We start from the raw sequence: 20,310 nt of genomic DNA, 5'->3' as shown, positions 1-20,310 counted from the left end.
GATTACGTTGGGAGCAGACTACAGAAATGTGTACATTGTGTGCAGATGAGTGCCACAGATAAGTTTCATTTTTTCAGCGGTTAATATACCTACCGAGAATAGCAGCTATCCTACTAAGATCCTAAACGCTCTAAACAACGAACTGCAATCTCATAATCTGTCTCTCCAAAATTATTTTTACCACGTTTATCGTTTCCAAGCAAATATTCTCAGTCTGCCCATGCCTGTACCCTTGAAGTTGTCCACGCGCCAGTCACATGAACACAACAAATTTTTCCCCACTTTTTTGTCACCTCCATAACCCATATTAATCACAAACTAATGTGTGACCGAACAAATGCAGAGTTCATCATTAGCACTCATTGCTCACTTCTTGGTCCTTCATGGTTGCAAACGCGCTAGTCACAAGCGCACTGCAGCATGTTTCTTCTAGGTTTGTTGATCTAAAATGAAGTAAAATTTTATTATATTTTACGCCCCGACGCAACTGCTCGAACTGTTATTAAATGAAATTAATTAATCGAACTCAATCGAACTAGACCAGGAATTTTTTTTTTTTTTTTGCCTTCTGAGGGCTTGGTGGAGAGGGAGGGGGGGGGGGGAGAAGGCGGATTCCGCCCCCTCCATAACTTCGCAAGTTTTAAAGCTATAACAATGAGGCTTTGAGGATAGATAGTATGTTCAAAGATGTTTCCTTTGAGGTCCATAACGGGAAATGATGACGTGGTATGACGTAGTAATTACGTCATGGTTGTCAAAAGGCGTCAATCTTGAATCCATCATCTCGTTTTCTGGATTTCCCCAAACGTTCAGGAAAGCGCCGAAATTGAACGAAAAGCAATCAAAAGCAATAAAGGAACAGTAATATGAGCTAAAACATAAAAGTTAAGGTGGCTCTATACCATTTCTTCAGTTTCTTCAGTTTTCTTCAGATGTTCTGGCTCTTTCAGCCCTGTGAAGGTATCTGGGCTCAAACAGAAGTTCGAGTTACTACGTCCTTCAGTTGCTTTGCTAAAAACACCGCTTCAACTCGTAGACTCCGTTTCCTTGGCAACCAGCGGATGATACATTTGTTGACTGTCCTTCACTCCTAGCTAGTTTCAAAACGGGTTTGTCCAAAATTCGCACGGTAAAATTTCGCTATTTTTTTTGTGTAAAGAAGAGAGAAACTCCCAAGTATCTCCTCGTAAAGTTAAAAAAAAATTCTGAACATACGTTTGATCAATTTCTGCAGTTTTCATTTTAACTATTTATGGCAGTTGTCTATGTATAATTCTCCCTAAGGGTTTTTGGAGTACAAATACCAGCTAAATCCTAACATTGAGCCAATTTTGAGAAAATTTCACCGTTGAAAACTCGCTAAGATAGCCTTACTTTTCAGGCTAAAGCTGGCCTTGTTTCGCGCGCCAGCATAATGAAAATTCATGCATCAGTTAGAAAACTGCGCGCGCTCACTCCATTTTAGTATCCAGTCGCTGCACGCCAAATAACTGTATGGAGTCACCTTAAAGTAAGAAAAGTAATTTTCTTTATTTTAAAAAGGGATTTTCCATTTTCTGTAAAAAAGCTCTGTCAAAAATTGCTTGCCAATGAACACTGATCGAACATATCAAATCTCCCCCACCCCCACCCCCACCAGCCGAGTCATTTCTATAACTAACAAGAGACGAGTCAGTTATTTGATGAGTAGCATTCTTTTTTATTCTATCAGGAAGATACTGTGTCCTTGGACAAGCGATACCCCCACACGAGCAACTGACAGCTACAAACTAAAACTTGCTACTCCGGCTCAGTTGAGCTTTTCTGGGTTTCAGCCCTGGTGAATGGTTTGACCTTCTTTCACAACCCAGCGTCCAACACCACCGCCTCCGCCTGAAGAAAAACAGAATTTGGTCATTGGCGTTTTTGCCCTTTCAAGCGAAATGGTTTACAGTAAAAATTACCTTTGCTATCAGACTGATGGTTAACATTTGAGCAGTGTTATGCTTGTCACTTGATTGGTTAGTCGGATAACGGTTAAAAGTTTGTCTTCCCTGATAGTTGAAAGTTATATTATATTACTGGTTGAAATTCCCTTTGCTTGGCAGCATTTTTCATTAACAAACATAAAAGTTAAACCCGAGATCCGGATAATTGAAAGGTAGTTGCGCATATGCGTCTTAATTACTTAAGGCCCTCATTTTGTAAGCTAAGAAAATAAAGTCGGCAGAGAAATGTTAATTGAAGTCCACCGAATATCACTGAATTTTTCTCACAGTCTTCTACGGCATGAAGTGACATAATTATAGGACTAACACATTAATGTTATTACGAAACAGAGCTTACCTCCGCCAGTGCCGAACGCACATTTTACGGGACTCCCTCCGGAGGTGGAGATTTTACCCCTGGGATTTCCATGGAGTTTCTTGGTTATAATGACCACACTCCCACCAGCACCGCTTCCTCCAGGGGCAGATCGATGGGCCTTTCTGTTCAAACACTGGCCAGCTTGACCTGCCCAGAAGAAAGGAAACGAGAACCTTTTAACACCGTTATGAGAATTATCTGTGTATTTTTCTAATCGTCAGCAGAGGATAACATTTTATGCCAGAATTGTTCATTACTGGCGCATTGACGTTGGGTTTCAGAAAAAGCTCGGTATGTTGTCGGCCTCACCAAAAGTAGAGGTATAAACAGTTTGAGGAAACAAACAACGCTTTTTTAGTTTGGAAGACATGTTTCGGCGGTTATTAGAGCCATAGTCAGTTACAAAATAACCTACCGAACTGATAGACATACGCTAACACGTAGCCACGCAGGAATTGCAAAAACTCAGCTTCTCTCAACAATTTTGAGAGTCGTGCAAAGTTACATTGCGGAAAGTAGGATGTCAGACATGACGGTTCCTTCCCTTATTACTGGTTTTCTGAAATATTTACAGTGTTTATTCTTACTTTAGATGTGTGGAGTCGGATTATTATAACGAATTATTTTTTCCTTTGTTTGTACAAGTGTAGTAATTATCTGAACAAACTAAGCGTATTTAGTGACGCAGAGTTTACATTGCCTGGGTTGGTGACTCCTCTAGATAAATGTTTGACATCTGCACTCTTTCCAGCTACATCTGTAGAAGGTGACTACTAGCAAAATACATTGGAATTCTTCTGAATATCCACCACTGTAAAGCAGTTCTCAGCTTAACGCTGTGGTCTCGGTGCTCTATACAGAATCTCTCCTCAGCGACCACCTTCCCAAAGCGTTCGACCTCTAGTCATTTCTCGATCAAACTTCTTTATTTAGGAGACAAGTGAATTTCCTGCTCCCAGGGTCTTTTGTTTCCCGCCTCTTCAGCTAGTGGGTGGGAAGGTATTTGATTCGAAAGCCTGTACGCATGCTCAATGCTCAGAGTGAATTGTCCTTGGTTGCCATACCCCGATAAAAACAACCATAGACTGGAACCTCAAATATAATCTCACCTTCTGCTAGAATCTTTCCATTCAGTGTCAGCTCGTCGATCTGCAAATACACCAAGCCGCCTCCATTTCCTCCTCTCCCCCCTGGGTTACGGTCGTCGCTAAAAGCACTACCTCCGCCTCCACCACCACCCCCACCGTAACTGAGGCGTGACTCAAATGCAGTGCTGCCGAATTGAAGTCCACCTACAGGAAAACAGTTACATCTTATTGAAAGATTTTCGCTTGATATTACGGCTTTTTATTAGTAATAAATCAAACCATCATTTGAAAAAGGAGTTAAAAAATGAGCAAAACTTTTAAGGATGCCTACCAACCTTACCTAGCTTTTTCAAAGGCACACCATCCCAAATCGAGGGATTATAAGCAGCAATATATCAGTGTCAGAGTTATGACGGACAAGCTGGATGCGTCACCCATCTGCTGATTAAGTTTGAGTGAGCTTTCCAAATAGGTAGTTTGATTGATATTTGTATTAACACAGTGACGCAGGCATAACTCACCAATCACCAATTTTCTTTGCACTTACACCTCAGCTAATTAGGACATTGAAAGGCAAAACTTCGACCACTAATCAATGAGAACTACAGGATTCATGACACAGTTTCGATCAGCTGAAAACCTTGAAAAGATAACTGATCCCGAGAAAAGGCAAAGCAGGGGGAAAACAAAGAAATAATATTGATCGTGTCCATTTATCAGTTGTAAGGGATCGGACTGCTTTCTTATTTTAATCAGTTAGATCCGGTTTTTTTTTTCCAATCTATTCTTTCCTATCAAAGGATTTTAAAAGAGAATTTGGTCAAACCTTTATTCAAATGTTGTCTTATACCGTGGATATAATAAAAGATAAACATGATAAAGTAACTTCTCATTCAACCATTCCCCTGATACAGTCAACTCTCCTTATTGCGGACACCCTCGGGACCGCGAGTTAGTGTCCTTAATACAACGAGAATTCGTAATAGCGGGAATTTATTTCAGTCAAACGTCTGTACTCTTTTTTTGCCGGGGATTTAGCAGGGTGTCCGTAATAGCGAGGTGTCCGCGACGCGAGAGTTGACTTTATTTGTTTTGAACCTCTTCAGTCTTGAATAATTAGCCGTTAAAGTTTTCGATGGTGTGCCTTTAAAAAATCTAGGAAAACTTCCTTCATTCAGAGCGAACTGCTACCTCCTCCTCCTCCACCGCCGTAGTGATTGCCACAAGAACCTCCTGGAAAGATACGATAAACAAAAAAAAAAAACAATTTGCAAATGAATTCATGGTAGTTGAACTGAGTAACAACAGGCTTTTCGGTGAATAGAGAATGTGTTATAGAACAAATAAGAATTATGAGAGTATGTCGTTTGTGTTACCGGCGGCCATCGTCTTGTTTTGTTCTAAAAGATACACAGAACGTTCATATTGTGGGTGATAGAGATTGTAATGTCAGCTATAGCTGTACAACGATGGTTTCTTTCTCCCTCTCACCTTACACATGGATTTTAAAAAGAGACGTCAGTCTGTTAATGGTAAGAGAAGTAGAGACCGATACAACGTAGAATTACGTTTTAGAGTGTACTATATTTCGGCTGGTCAAACCAGCCTTCTTCAGGTACAATGAGAATTTGCATTGGGACATGCGCTTATATTACAAGTATTTGCGTAATAGCGGAACTATGTAAAACTAAAGTGATTGACAGTATAAAAGATGAAGCAAATGAAATAATAAAAAAGGAAAAAAAGCTAGCAAATTTCTTCGCGAATATTCAGGCCATGTGGAAGAATTCTTCTGACATAGTACACTCTAAAACGTAATTCCACGTTGTATCGGTCTCTGCTTCTCTTATCATTTGTATTTGTTAAGCCGATCAGATAAACAATTGATCCACCGTATACCAGCAGGATTATCGTCCACGATTTTGCTTAGACATTACCCAGTCTCTTAATGTTAAGTAAATCAATACGTTGAAATTAATGAATTATATATATCTAGTACCTCCTCCACCACCCTTTTCAGCTGAGCCGGCATTCCCTCCTTGTGCAGTTTTGTCATGGCAATGTGGAGCTTTGTTTCGAGGATAGCTTCCTGGTTTTCCGCCGTCGCCTCCATTGCCACCCGGATAACTGGACTGGCCGCCACCCCCAGCGTATGTTCCAATCTGATTAGCAACCAAAGAGAAATCGAGATCTTGTTATGCGTTGACGTTCTTACCATTCAATACGCAAAGGATGAGAGTTGACAAATGAACATGACAAACTGAATTGAAGTCATCTTCATAGTAGATTTAAGTGCACTGATACATTACATAGAAAAACGGTGCGATTGAAGAGATTTAGAACAATAAAAGAACATGAAATCGAGCTCAAGAGTACTTTTCCAGCCTTCCCTCCTTTTCCGCCATCCTTGCTATTTCCGCCGCTTGCCCCACCACCTCCCCCACCGCCAGAGAAATGTCCACCACCACCCCCACCGGCTGCTCCATCGTCAGAGTTTACAGTAGAGTCTCCTCCACCTCCCCCAGCGTTGTAGCCTCCCGGGCCTCCTTTGGAGCCTAAAAGGATGGCGTGCTTGTGTTAGGTATCAATTTTTCATTTAAGGAACAAATCGCAGGACTAAAACACACTGGCATTTCCGAAAGAAACTCGAGTCTTGGTCATTCTATAAATTGATCTTTTTCTTCTTAAATCAAAGGTATCAAAATATGTTTAGTAAATGTTTAGTTTAAGTAAATTTTTAAAATACATAAATTAACCCTAACCTTATAGAATAGAATTATAACGGGATGGCCGAATTACCATACGCTTATTCCGTATCTTTTTTTTTTTCCCAGGAAAGCGCCAAAATTGAACGAAAAGTAATCAAAATCAACACATAGGAACACTAGTATGAGCTAAAAACGTAAAACGTGCAGTAAGTAGGGTCATTTTTCTTCATTTTATAAAGAGATTTGGCATTTTCTGAACTGACTAGCTGGCATGGAAACATCAAAATGAAAGAACACCAACCGACCACAACATACTGCCCCCAGATGGGATTTGCCCAAATATTAAAAAAGCTATTTTTGTTCAAAGTCGCCGCCGGCAGAATACGCCCCCAGTCCCGGCCCAGTCTTGTCTAGATAGGGTTAAGGCAAAGAGAAGAGCTATTGCGAAGAATTGGTCCAAGTGACTGTTATTCTGGATATACCTGTCACAACTTTTGAACTTCATTCAAGTAATTTCTCGACTGGGATATGCATTGTGCAGAACAATACGAAAATATTTTTTCTAGTTAAGCTACCATTGTTAAAAACAGCTTATACCTATCCTCATAGCAGGTCCATCCCCAGCCCCTCCTCCTCCGATGCCATTTTTGTTCGTTGCCCATGAGGCGCCCGAAATGTCTCCTCCTTTCCCCATATTTGGTTCCTTTGCAGGACAAAAGAACGTTTCGCCGCCGTGACCCCCTCCCCCTCGATTGTCTCCTCCAGCACCCCCACGAAATCCTGAAAGGAATTGAGAAGTCACAAACACAGAATGGTAAGCTACTACACAGGCATAGGAGGGGATTAGTTCGCTCTTGACAATTAACAGAGATGTAGAAGCTCAGATAGTTGACTGGGAGGCGGGGTAAAAATCGATACAAGGCCGGTAAAAAAGAAAAAGAAGAAGAAACAAAAAGCCCCCGCACGTAGAATTGCTAGCTGGCAAATCTTTATGCCTCTTGCTGGTAAAAAATTTCCCGAGATGTGGTCGCTTTTTTGGACGGTTGGATGGTATTTTTAAAACAAATAGATTCCTTGTTGCCGTGCGTCTGTTCAGTAATGGATCACAGATGACGTCAAAATGTATCACTGATGTTCTTACCACATTTTGACGTCTTTCTGTGATCTATTACTAAATAGACGCACGGCAACGTGGAGTCTAATTGTTTTATAGAATAAAGAAGCAAACGTTGTTAATGGTGACGTCATGTATGCGTCTGTCCTCCAATACATCATAAGTAAGAAACAATCAAAATGCGCACGGAATTCAGCTTATCATATAAAACTGATTTTAATGAAAGGAGACAACGAGAAAAAAAAGCTTTCTTTGCTTGATCATTTATGCAAGATTCTGATACGCATGAACCCGCTGTATACATGTGGACGCAAACTCACATGGATTTTTAATATGTCTGGTCTTGAATAGGCCCAAAATGTAGCCGAACATGGTTTGATGTCAGAGGAGGTTGGACACGGTTCGAAAGGCATGCTGGGACGAGTTGTCGGTTCGAGGTCAGTTGTAACAAACCTTCGTGCTGTGCGGACCCCAAGGAATGACAAATTTTCGCTTCAAAAAGGCAGAAAATCGGTTAATTCGGCAATTTATTCGATAAGTTTTCTCCGGTTACCGTTAGCACACATCGACTGACTAATTTAACGCTCAAAACGTTGGGTTTATACGGCGATCCTAGCGATCGATCGATCGAAAGCCGGTACAGCCGAAACTGCTCCATGTAATCAGTGTAATTACCACTTCCATACAATTGCAAAACCAATCCTGTCGTCCTTCTATGAAATCGTACCTTTTGAATTATAATGTACGATCACGGGCTCGAAAATCTGGCATTGAAATATTCAGAGTTCATAACTACTGGAATCCAATTCTGGTGGAAATAGCCGAATATTATAATACGAAATGAAGTAAACAAGGATTGTAGGGAAAGGAAGATTTTCACGGCCTTACTGGATAGGAATTTTGTTTAACCATTCTGTATACTGGTTGCCAATGAGACTGGGACATGGAAAAAAGCTCTCACACAAGTTCAGCTTGCAAGAGTCATAGATATTAGCCACACAGGAGTACTAAGTTTGATATAACAAGTTCTTCAATAATAATTTGTTTTATTACATCACATGTTGCATGAGGGAAATGAAAACATCAAATTGATCTTGAATGAAATAAGTCAAAAAACCTTGTAAACAATGCCAAATACTCAACCTTCCTTTACTGGGCAGACCCTTACTTTGTATGAAAGAGTCAGTGTACTGTATTTGATCAAGGTGAGGGGCCCTCTCTCTCTTAGTCCTTTGAGCCCCCAGTGGGGCATAGGGCCTGGGTGCATGCTCCCTCTAATTATATATTCAAAAGAAAATAAGCCCTTTTAATACAAACATCAATACACAAAACAATGTTATGGAGATTATGTACATTAGTACCCTCAAACATAGAGAGTGTGAAAGCCAAATAGTAAGTTGGTAAGGAATCACAAATGAACAATAAAAATTCAGAGTAAGTACAGATAGCTGCTCAAAAAAGGTATCTCGTTTCCATAATCTAACAAACTATGATAGCACACAATATAAAAATATTGACTTCACAAAAGTTTTGCCCCCCTCCCCCCCCCCCCCCTTTCCCATTACTATAGTGGTCCAGCCTCATGAAAAACTCCAAAAACCCTGTGAGCAATATTTTCTTTAATCTTGAAGAGTTTTAGTTCAGTACTAACAAGACAGGCTACCAACTATCAAATCTGTTTTTATTTTATTTTAATAATAACAATCACATTAATAATGAAAATTGCACATGTGATTCATAACTTGGCAAAGGGGCACAGTATTATAGTCACACTAGATGTCCTCCTCTCCTTTACATGTACTAGTCACTTTAAATCTACAACATATCCATTATGATTATGTTATTGGATAATTTGGAGAAATATTGAAATACAAATTGAGGGGAACTCTGCTCACAAGGCATGCCCCCCTACTCATAAACTAAGGGCCTGTTTACATCGAAGTGTATTTTGTACACCAATGGGAAGGTGGATGACTCGACACAGTTTGCAGAGCATACCAGAGATTTCAGCTACCGACAATAGTCAAGTGCAATTAAGATCAAATTAGCATACATCTACTTTGAAGGTCATCTTGCAAATCAGCTGTCAATCCCTTTTATTAACAACACAAATTACATACAAGTTATACACAATTATATATTTATACAAATTATAAGCACAGAGGTAATAAGTCAAATCATCAATAGAGATTTCATATATGCTTGACTTTTGATGCAAAATACATGCCTGAAGTGACTAAATATTCTTTTTGTATCGGAATATATGGAAATTTATACAGTGCATAGAGTGTATACAGCTCAGGCATGCAAATTGTTGTACAAGCATACAAGATATAGTTTAAAAGTGTAAGTAGAATGTAATTTCTGCACAACTGATTCTTAATTTATGGAACTAAGTCGCAAGTGGTTCCCCTTTTTAGTTATTAATTTTTCTGTGGATCTGTGCTTGTGATAATTAACTTTAAGTTTCTCTCGTCAAACCAACGGATATGTTTGCCCACGTACAAGCAACAAAACAATGCTTCCAATTATTCCATCTATTCTCCTCGTAGTTGGTTAGCTTTTCCTCAGTTGGACTATCCACTGGCCGCTTGCTCGTCATGATTTTACCTGGTCAAATGAAGAACCGGTAGTTAAATTTGATTTTTTTAAACCAGGAGATTACGCGGACTGCATGCAAAATTCGCGGGTTCTTCGTCACGTTTCATGGCGTGAAAGGCAAATAGTGGCAAAAATCCAACTACTTCAACATCGTATAATTCACCAACCAAAGAGGCGCTTAGGGGCGCCTGATCATATTCTATTAAGAAATTAACCTTCTTTGGAATGGATATTAATTTTGAAGTCTGAGAAGCTTGAGTTTGGAGAGAAATTGACAAAATGTAACATCAACTCAAATTTCACGAAGCGCAACAAAGGCCGACAATGAAGCACCGAAGTCGAGCCCTAACTTGTCTTAGAAATTAAGTTTAGAGTCGAAAAGTTTCCTGCAACTAGACCAGTACCAACTCGAACGTGTCCTGTGGGGTTGAAATCGCAAAGCTAAAAACAAGTACGTTAAATGATTAATATTGATACTCACTTCTTCCTAAAAGCCCGCCATGTTGATTTCATGACCACGATAAAAGAGCGTTCGTGATTCGCTAATGCGACCAACAACAATGCCTTTCGAACCGTGTCCAACCTCTTCTGGTTTGATGTAGAGTAAGGGTTTCAGAGCTCTAGTGGCACAACCTCAGTCAAAAATTCGCAACGGACCTCCCACCTGTGGTTCTCAAGACGCTTTGTCACTATTCAGGCGCAGCCAAACAGGGGCTCAAGGGTTTGATATCGGATAGACAGCGATATAATGGAAGGGAGTCTGGGGCGCGGACGACCAGAAACCCAGTCGACACAGTACAAACATCCCTGAGGGCCTGAAACGATCTTGAAAAACAGAAGTGAAGTGATTTTCTTAAATATTAGTCTAATATTCTCGCTGGGTGCTGCTGTTTGAGGTCCTTACTTGCCGCCATATTGGTGTGCGCCCACATATCCACAGCAAGTCGGAAGTTGATAAGCAAAACTTCAATAAAATGAATAAACAAGCTTGTCAAATCACAACCTTTCAATTGAAAATGTGTATCAAGAATAGCGCTTAGAAAAACAACGTCGCACTATAAAAATATAAAAATCTCATACCCACACCCAAAACAAGCAGTTGCCACCCTTTGATCAAAAAGAAAGGTGCGGGTGTGTAACATGTCTGAACAGTTAATTAAAGTGAGTTAAAAGTTACCTTTTCCGGACATTTCTATTTTAGAGGTATGATCGATGGCTAAATTCCTTGCCCTGAAAGCCAGGATTCCTGCCAGTCCATCGTTTTGCCCATCGCAAGTCAGGACGCATTTGTTACGCAAGGACACTTTACCAAAATACGGAAACGTTTGGGCGATCAAACAGGTGTGTTGGTCTCTCACGAGAAACATGTTGATTGGCTTCTCCAAGGTAACATGGCAAACAGACATCCTAGAATAGATGCCACCAAAATTAAGGTAATAACTTGTATGACGAAATGTAAATCTTTACCTTAAAGGGGTAGTGTCACCGAGATTTTTGCTGTGTTTTGATCAAAGCTACGTACTTAAATGTTTACTGTATAGAACCTTTTCTCTAACATGAAATTGTTCGTAGAATACCAAGGGGAAAAGCGTTAACTGATTTTTCCGAATGAAGAGCAAACTATAAATCCGTTTTTTATCAATTTCTCCAGAATACACAAGAAGAACTTGAAAAATGGGCAATTTTTTCAAGCTGTAATCCATTTCCATCCAAGCCATCCGCAGAAAAAGATAACAAATGCTAGCTTATGTATACTCGTAGGGCAAATTGTTAACTGTACTGAACCATTGTTTAACATTTCTATTGATACAAATACGTTTTATTGATATCCAAAGGTTCACTAAAAATAAGTGACAGCGATCTTTAAGAACCGACCGAATAACCTATCTCTTGCATTATATTATTATATATATATATATATATATATATATATATATATATATATATATATATATATATATATTTTCCAGCTATTGTTGGGATTAACATAGCAGTATCATTGAACCTTCCTACTTCATTCTTTTGACGATATATCCATTGTGTAGATCAGCCAATCAGCATTAAGTTCAACCATGTGCTCTTGTTGTGTGTGTCGTTTTGACAACATGGCCGTGCAGCTCTATTTCAAAATGATGAACAGAAAGCGGACATAAACAATGTACTAGAGTTGTGGGAAAATCACTGCCTCGGAAAAACAAACATTGTCTATGAGAGATACAAGTTTAACAACCGCTCGCAGGAACAACCAGAAGCGATCGACAAATACGTCACTGCACTCAGAGCGCTTGCCGAAACTTTCGAGTTTGGAGCCTTGAAGTATAATCTTATCCGCGACCGAATTGTTTGTGGTGTTCATGACAATGGCGTAGGAAGAAAATTGCTACAAGAATCGGAATTAACGCTGTTCAAATGTGTTGACATCTGTAGGGCGAATGAAGCTACGACAGCACAACTGAAAAACATGGCGGCGAGCCAAACTCCCGAGCAAGAAGCGAACGCGGTCAACCAGAAAGAAGGTTCTAGGAAGCCGAAGTCACCCAAAGAAAAAGGTAAAGGTTCTGAGGATCAGCTAAGCGCCGAATGCAAGTGCTGTGGTACTAAGCCAAGCGGAAAAGAGACAAATGCCCCGCATACGGAAAAACGTGCTCTTCGCGTGGAAAACCCAACCATTTTGCAGCAAAGTGTTTTAAGAATTCCCGTGAATTCACGAAGAAGCGTTCTCAGAAGCCTAAACGCAAGAAAGTAAGCCAGCTCGATGACATCACCGAGTCGTCTTATTCTTCAGAAGAAGACATCTTGTCTGTGTCTTAAGACCACACCACCAATTTGTCAAAATTCAACAACAAAATTTTCGCCTACTTGGATAATGGAAATGAGTAAATGAAGATGCAAGTCGATTCAGGAGCCTCCTGCAATGTGCTGCCCCGTAAATTTCTTCCAAGGGCCACCGACATTAAGAAGACTGACTTGAAATTAACCACATACTCTGAAACAGCTTTGAAGGTGCTGGGCGTGGCGAAAATATCTCTGCGAAACCAAAAGTACAAGAAAAAGTATCGTGCTGAATTTGCGATCATTGATGAAGATTACACTGCCCTTCTTGGCTCTTCAGCAGCGCAACAAATGGGAATAATAACTGTTGGACAGATCTTGCAAGTCAAGGACAGTTATCAGGAACTTAACATGGAGAAAATCACTGCGACTTACCCTGATGTATTTCGAGGTTTGGGTTGTATGGAAGGAGCTCTTCACCTAGAAGTTGATGAGAGTGGTTTGCCTTCAATCACAGCTCTCCGTCGTGTGCCTCTCACCCTGAAAGAAAGGATGAAAGAGGAGCTAGCCCGCTTATAAACAGCTTATGTGATAAAGAAAGAAGAAGAACCTAGAGACTGGGTGTCTAGCCTTGTCGTAACAGAAAACCAAATGGCAAACTGAGAGTGTGCATTGACCCTCAGCATCTTAACAAAGCCCTCAAAAGCCGCCATTACCTACTTCCAGTGATTGAAGACATATTCCCGGAGTTAGCTGAAGTCAAAGTGTTTTCAAAAGAATACCTCAAAGATGGATTCTTACAGATACAGCTAGACAAGGAATCCAGCAAATAAACTACGTTTCAGACTCCCTGGGGCCGTAGAGATATTTGCGGATGCCCTTTGCAATCTCCCCTGCTCCAGAATGCTTTCAGCGAAAGTTGGACCAGAATCTTGAAGGTCTTGAAGGAATCTACAAGGTAGCAGATAAATTCCTAATTACAGGCCGTGGCGCAAGCAAGGAAGAAGCCATGAAAAACCATGATGTCAATTTGCTGAAGCTGTTGGAGAGACGTCGGGAGAGGAATTTGAAACTAAGCCGAGAGAAACTACAGCTGAAATGTACAGAGACCCCCTTTATTGGCCATGTAATGACGCCTGAAGGAGTAAAGCCTGACCCTAGAAAAGTAGAAGCCGTAATGAAGATGGAAAGACCCAGTGATGTGGCAGCAGTCCGGAGGCTGGTAGGCTTCGTCCATTACTTGTCAAAGTTTCTAAGCAAACTTTCGGAGCTGTGTGAGCCACTAAGGCGACTCACCCACAAGGGCGTTGAGTGGAGCTGGTCGACAGAGCAAGAGAACGCCTTTGAAAGTGTAAAGCAAGCCGTTTTATTCAGCTCCAATTCTGCGAAATTTCAATTTCAGTGAACCTGTTAAAGGCCAAGGAGATGCTCCTGCCAATGGTACAGGATTTGTGCTGATGCAAAATGGCCAACCAGTATCCTATTCAAGTAGAGGCCTCACCACAAGTGAAAGAAACTATTCTCAAATTGAGAAAGAACTGTTGGCCCAAGTCTTTGGCGTTGAACGTAATCATCAGTATGTTTATGGCCGGAACGTTGTACTGTGGTCAGACCATAAACCCTTGACAACTATCTAAAAGAAGCCCTTAGTAACAGTCCCTAAATGCCTGCAGAGGATGCTTCTGGGATTACAGCAATATGATGTCGAGATCTGTTACAAACCTGGTCCTGAAATGCGTCTAGCAGATACCCTGTCGCGTGCTTATTTGCCAACAACTGCACGTTCACCAGCTGAACAGGAGACAGAACGGATCCATGCAGTTGACTCCTTACCCATTTCAGAGCCACAGCTTGCTGAAATTCAACGCGAGACAGCAGTAGACCCAGTTTTGCAGCCCCCCACTGAAGTGATACTGAAAGGATGGCCAGACCAGAAATAAGCCCTACCCTCAGAACTACATCCCTACACTGTCCCTACTTCATGGCGAGAGATGAACTTACTGCACAGGATGCAATCCTCTTTAAAGGCTTAAGATGTGTAATCCCTGTCAGCCTGAGGCCCAAGATACGCGAACGACTACATGGTGCCCGTACAGGAGTTGAAGGCTGCCTTCGACGTGCGCGTGAAACAGTCTATTGGCCTGGCATGAATGCTGACCTTCCGAACTACATAGCAAAAAGTGTGATGTGCGTGCTTCTTTCCAGAAAGATCAGCAGAAAGAACCAATTATCTCTCAAAGATTCCAAACCGTCCATGAGAGACAGTTGGATCCGATATCTTCCATTTTGAAGACTACCTCTGCACAGTAGATTACTACTCCAGCTACTTCGAAATCGACCAACTAAGGACATTGTTGCTAATTCATTTAGCTTTTCTTGTTTTGTGACCACCCGTGGTTAGTTTCTTTTCTTGAACAAGGAAGGGTGTGACGATATGTCCATTGTCTAGATCAGCCAATCAGCATTAAGTTCAACCATGTGCCCTTGTTGTGTGTTCGTTTTGACAACATGGCCGTGTAGCTGAGTGTTTAGTTCTCAGAATAAAGCTTAGTTGAGTTTACTCTTTATCGAGTTTATCGACTATAATTTACACAATTCTTACCCTTTTTTGTCAGTTTTTGAGGAAACCAACTTCGCCGTTACTATCTCGTACTTGCCATAGTTGTCCGGCTTTCCTCTACTCACGAATAGCAAGAGGTCGTCGCCGGGTAGAGGACCTTTTCCTTGTTTGCAATCAGACAAGTGTAACTCATCCCAATCGAGGCGATATACTTTCCACGACGAGGCAAATCTCTTACAGACATTGATTGTTGCACCGTTGCATTCAAATCCACTGGCTGTCAGGATAAGAAAAATGTAACGTTGTTGTAATAATTTCGATCGTCTCAGTTCAATTTTATCGAGTACCGCGGAAACTTTGCGAGTTGCCACTAAAAGTAATATTCTAAAGGTGAATTTTTTTTTCATCTATCCATTTATGTAAGTTGCATTGTTGGATTACCTGATATAAAAGTAACTGATATATGGTCAAAGTTTTTTATGCCTGAATGGAATGACAACCTAAAATGAAATTGATAATTTGTTCAGGATTTGAGCTCATTACGCTGCGATGCCGGTGCACTGCTCAGCCAACTGAGCTATCAAGCCAAATAGGAACTGGTCATTTTGTGCTGATGCTCCTGATACACTTTATATGTCCGTGGAAGATGAATGCAAGGACTAGGGAATGTACGAAATATCGTACATGTAAACTGCGGATGAAAGATTTAATGTTATCCCAGTCATGTATTAAATCTTTGGTTTACTCGCGCCCCTTTAATTTTCAGCAAATGACAGGGTTAAATCTGAGTTAAATCTGTTTCTTGGTCCCCGTTCGGTTTTTTTTAAATTGTTCATCAGTGTACTTCATCTTTTTCCAATTATATTCCCTTAAAAAATTCATCTTAGCGAATTTTTCCTTGAACATCATTTTCAATAACTTTCCATGAGCCACAATTAAAATCTAAAGTATGCCTTTTCAGGCAGGGAAATGAAATTACAAAATTCCACGACTTCCCAGGCTTTCCACGACCCGTATGAACCCTGCAACGAGCCGCAAATCCGGAAACAATCGTGCCTTGCTCGCACGCGTTTTCCCGAGCTTGGCGCCTGTTGCATGTATGTACTTTGAGTTCTGATGGATTGGTTCATTACGCTGTCTACGTCTGTTGTGATTGGTCAGAATTAGTGCTTTGGTTTTGGTTTTACGACACTCAATTGAAAACCGCTCTGACTACTAAATCTTTAGAAGGAAAAATCGTTAAAGAAGTCTATAGCTTTAGCCATCTTACTTCCGGGTTCAATAATGGTGCAGTTTGAAGAACATCCCTGGACAACCTGTAGAGGAGAAAGGAAAAAAAATAAGTTGCTTATGTTTGTTTCTTTGTTTGTTTACCATTTTCTTTTTTAAACCAATTCTACTACTTTCCGAGGCAGACAAACACAGCCTTCAGTGTCGAGGTGGTACTTTGAGGGACAGTTCCCTCTGAAAAACTGAGGATTCTGGCAACATCAACCCATCCTAAAGTTTCCAACTGATCTTGAGCAAGTTCTAACCTTGGTCTTTCAACTTCCCCGTTCCTCGTTAACGATATCAGAATAGGTTCAGAAGTCAACTCCTCAAACCAATCAGCATCCCTCTCAGATCCTTCTGCAACTCCCTCCAAGTGAAATCTTAGCTTGTTCAAGATGCTTAATAGTCGACGTAGTGGAAGCTGATAGCTTTCAGCATTTTAAATCACAGCTCACAATGCATTTAAATATTTGACTGTAAAGATCTTGATTTAAGTATATTTATTTTCTTTTTCTTTTTATTGAGGCAGTTTTCGCATAGGGCTAACCTCTAAACGTCCTTTTCTAGAAGTATTTTTCTTCTTAGTTTTTTTTATTTGTATATATAGTCTGCTTCTGGAATAAATAAAGTATGGATGTATGTAGTTGGTGTAGGTAGCCCATCTACGCAAAGCTCTTGCACGCATTGATTCTTTAATTCTCGTGGTTAGAACACTTAAAATTCTTTCGGATTCTTCCAGTTTACGAATAAAGAACCCTGAAGAATCGACTGATGAGTGGCTGAGGAGTTTCGTTGTTGCTGTCTATCGAATGTCTTTTAACAGTTATGTCGGACACGTTTCAGCTGTAGTTGTTTGATTTATTGGATGTACCTTGATACATGAAATTTTGGCGACACTTTAAATTAGCGAATTTAGCAATTTTTAGAAAACTCGCTAAATTCGCTAATTAAAAAAAAAATCGCTAAATTAAAATGCACCAAAATTAAGTGTCACTAATTTTAAATCGTCGCTTAATTAAAGTAAGTACAATATGAAATTCCGCCATCTGGTCAGTTTCACACACATATGATGTGTATCGGTTGTCTCGTGCACATTTCAGTTATTTCAGCTTGAGAACTGAATTGGATTCTTCGCTAGTATTAAATTTTGCATTCCCATGTAGACTCCGCGGTTTCCACGTACGTTTATAAAGAGCTGTGGAATTCTAGACTAAATGAAAAGCTTGACACAATGCACGAGGAAATTCACGCAGGCTGGCTTTTCGCTTCATACGACTATATAACCGGCGCAGAAGGAAGGAAATGTATCTTCAAGGGGTGGGAGAAAGCAGGAGTCACGGAAATTAGACTGTTCACAGTCCCGCTATTTTTACGCGGGATTCTCGAGACTGGTAGGCTTCCGGGAGTTGCCGCCATCTTGGTTTGTAATTTGAGGAGAGAGTGTAACTACCGAGGGGAGCCGGAGTGGGGGTTCTTGTGTGGGGGAGGGGGAGCGTAAAAATACCCGCTCCCCTCGGTAGACAATCTCCCCAGATCGCGCTCGCGCAAGATGGCGGCAGCTCCATCGAAGCGTACCAGTCTCGACAATCCCACGGAAAAATAGGGGGACTGTGAAGAGGGCCAAACGGAAATTGCCAATAGTGACAAACCAGTACCACCTGTTGATCCATTTGAAGAAATCTACCGGGCTTGATCGGTGTCGTTAGAATGCTAAATAATGGCTAGGTACTCGTAAAAGGAGCATTGACTTCGTGTGACAATGTACCTTAATATGAGTGAGAACAGCATTAAGATATGACATTACAGTTGCAGTTTCGTTTGTTTCGTTCAAAATTAAGTTTCAGAACATTGTATGATTTTGATTTAAATAAAGCTATTGACATTTATGATTTTATCACATAAATGTTCCATTGTCGTAAAAGTTTTGAAAACCTTAGTTCGCCAATGTTTCAGTTCGTGAAATCGCGAAAATTAAGTGACTTATGTTCCAAAATTTACGAAAAATCGCTAAATTAAAGTGTCGCTAAATAAGGATTTTTCAAAATCGCTAAATTTAATTCTCCCCAAAATTTCATGTAAAAAGGGAAACATTGATATATGCAAGATAACATTGATGTATGCACATTCGCAAAAGACCTTCACAGGTTGTTTATCTTTCGGCATGACAGCTTCATTGTTAGACTGAGGTCAGGTAAATTACGATATATTACCTATTGAATAATCAATTACTAATAATCAATTACTAAAATACAAGTTACAGAATTTCTGATTTTTATGATTCCTTCTTTGAGGGTCTGTTCTGTCTGCAGTAGATCGAATTTGTCCTCTAAATCAGTCTAAATGATTGCGTTAACGCTAACTTAATCCGAGACAATAAGACATCTAAAAACGAATATTCAAGATTGTTCTTTCTATCTTATATAAAAAAAAAATTCAAAACGTGGTTTACGTACTCGCTTGTTGACTGATTTAGAAGCGATACAGTGTATCATAGTTGGGCTAAATTACCAAAACATTTGACTGAGATTAACGCCCGTAAAATTTGGGAATACTTTTGGGTGACGTGGCGTAACGAAAGTAACAATATACTAATGGGAAAATGTATTTATAATCAGCTTTTGTTATCTTCAGTTGGTTTGCTTAGTAAATTATGATTATAAAAAGGCTGATTTTGCAGAGGAAGATGAATTACTTTGTTTGTAAAAAAATGACCCAATTCGTCAGTGTATAATCAAAGAATTCGTCAATGATTTCTAAACTTACCCATAGTTGTTGGCAAATGACCCACATCAGTAGAAGACAAAAATGATGTGACTTCATGATTCTTCTCTGGTGCGGAAGTTGAAGAAGCGAAAATTGTCGACTAGGGTAGAGAAAACAAATGTAATTTAGCAGTTCGTGGCATGCAAGCAATGCGACTCTTTCTAGACCGAATGAATTGTTACAAAATTAGGCCTTCGAGCTATTAACGGTCATCGCCAGAGACAGAGCCTTCCTTGTAGAAGCAATACTTGCGCTACTGAATTTTTTTTTCCGAAAAGAGTAAAGATGGATACCTGGAAACTTTCCTTCCATTTATATAGCCGGGATTCAAATTTTTTACCACTTCCAATAACATGGTAACTAACGCATTCCGATAGAAATACGACAATCGCTACAAGCTGTTCTGAAAACTTAAACACGACAAGTCGATGCGCGCGTCAAGGCCCACCAGATAGCTTCCGATTTGATAAGTTACCTTTTAGCTTCTTTCGTTTGCAAATGACCGCTTCGAAACGATAAAACTTAACACAGTTTCGTTGTGTTATTTTACGCCCGTACGGATCAAGACGGAAAACAGTACAAATCTAGGACTATTCATGGACTTTATTTGATAACGTCACAAACACGAAAACCTTGATGGATAACATGTTGAATCATTTGTTCGTTTCTATGATAATCAGCCACGATGCTCGGGATCGCGCGCGGGATGGTTCATTAACGCTATAAATTAGTCAGTCAGTCATTGGTCGATCGACTCTTCCCGCCCAAAAGGTCTGGTAAGGTGTTTAACCCATTTCCGTTTTCTTATTACTTCCTATATTTCAGTTCCTGTATGTCCTGTTTTCAGTGTCTTGTACTTACGAAGACAGCGCTCAAACCCAGCAGTTGTTCATAGCTCGATTAAACTTATCCTGGGTCAACGTGAACTTTGATTCAAGTTTATTTACTAACTTATATGAATTCTTCGAAAAGATTTTTGTCCCCTTAGTTTTGCCTTAGACTTTTCTTTACCATTAGCTTAAAATTAGCCTTTTAAAAAACATTCTTAACGAGCGAGATGAAAACCTCGGTTAACTTTTAATCGTG

At 40.2% G+C, this 20,310-nt stretch overlaps 1 protein-coding gene across 2 annotated transcripts; it reads right to left on the bottom strand.

The window, feature by feature from the left end:
* Positions 1-1,675: 1,675 nt before the first annotated feature.
* LOC146478455 (uncharacterized) lies at positions 1,676-19,812 on the bottom strand. Of its 2 annotated transcripts, none has more exons than XM_085111982.1 (12): positions 19,700-19,812; positions 19,225-19,324; positions 16,460-16,505; positions 15,232-15,466; positions 11,035-11,264; positions 6,740-6,922; positions 5,811-5,989; positions 5,434-5,596; positions 4,626-4,667; positions 3,456-3,638; positions 2,326-2,493; positions 1,676-1,872 (listed from the first exon to the last, which is right to left on the bottom strand). In XM_085111982.1, the coding sequence occupies exons 2-12, from the start codon at positions 19,279-19,281 to the stop codon at positions 1,811-1,813; spliced, it is 1,548 nt and encodes a 515-aa protein (XP_084968108.1). In that variant the 5' UTR covers positions 19,282-19,324; positions 19,700-19,812; the 3' UTR covers positions 1,676-1,810. The 2 variants fall into 2 exon arrangements, with proteins under 2 accessions (XP_084968108.1, XP_084968109.1); XM_085111983.1 differs by having other exon boundaries at positions 19,673-19,795.
* Positions 19,813-20,310: the final 498 nt, after the last annotated feature.

Source organism: Pavona decussata, unplaced genomic scaffold (assembly GCF_977016875.1).
Source record: "Pavona decussata unplaced genomic scaffold, jaPavDecu1.1 SCAFFOLD_64, whole genome shotgun sequence".
Lineage (NCBI taxonomy): Eukaryota > Metazoa > Cnidaria > Anthozoa > Scleractinia > Agariciidae > Pavona > Pavona decussata.
This window is presented reverse-complemented; position numbering and strand designations above follow the sequence as displayed.

Excerpts from the sequence above, each read along its gene's own strand:
- LOC146478455 (XM_085111982.1), bottom strand. The coding sequence starts at position 19,281 with ATGAAGTCACATCATTTTTGTCTTCTACTGATGTGGGTCATTTGCCAA. Across the intron at positions 15,467-16,459 it reads CACCATTATTGAACCCGGAA|CCAGTGGATTTGAATGCAAC; the intron begins GTAAGATGGCTA and ends TTATCCTGACAG. Across the intron at positions 11,265-15,231 it reads TCAAAAACTGACAAAAAAGG|GATGTCTGTTTGCCATGTTA; the intron begins GTAAGAATTGTG and ends CATCTATTCTAG.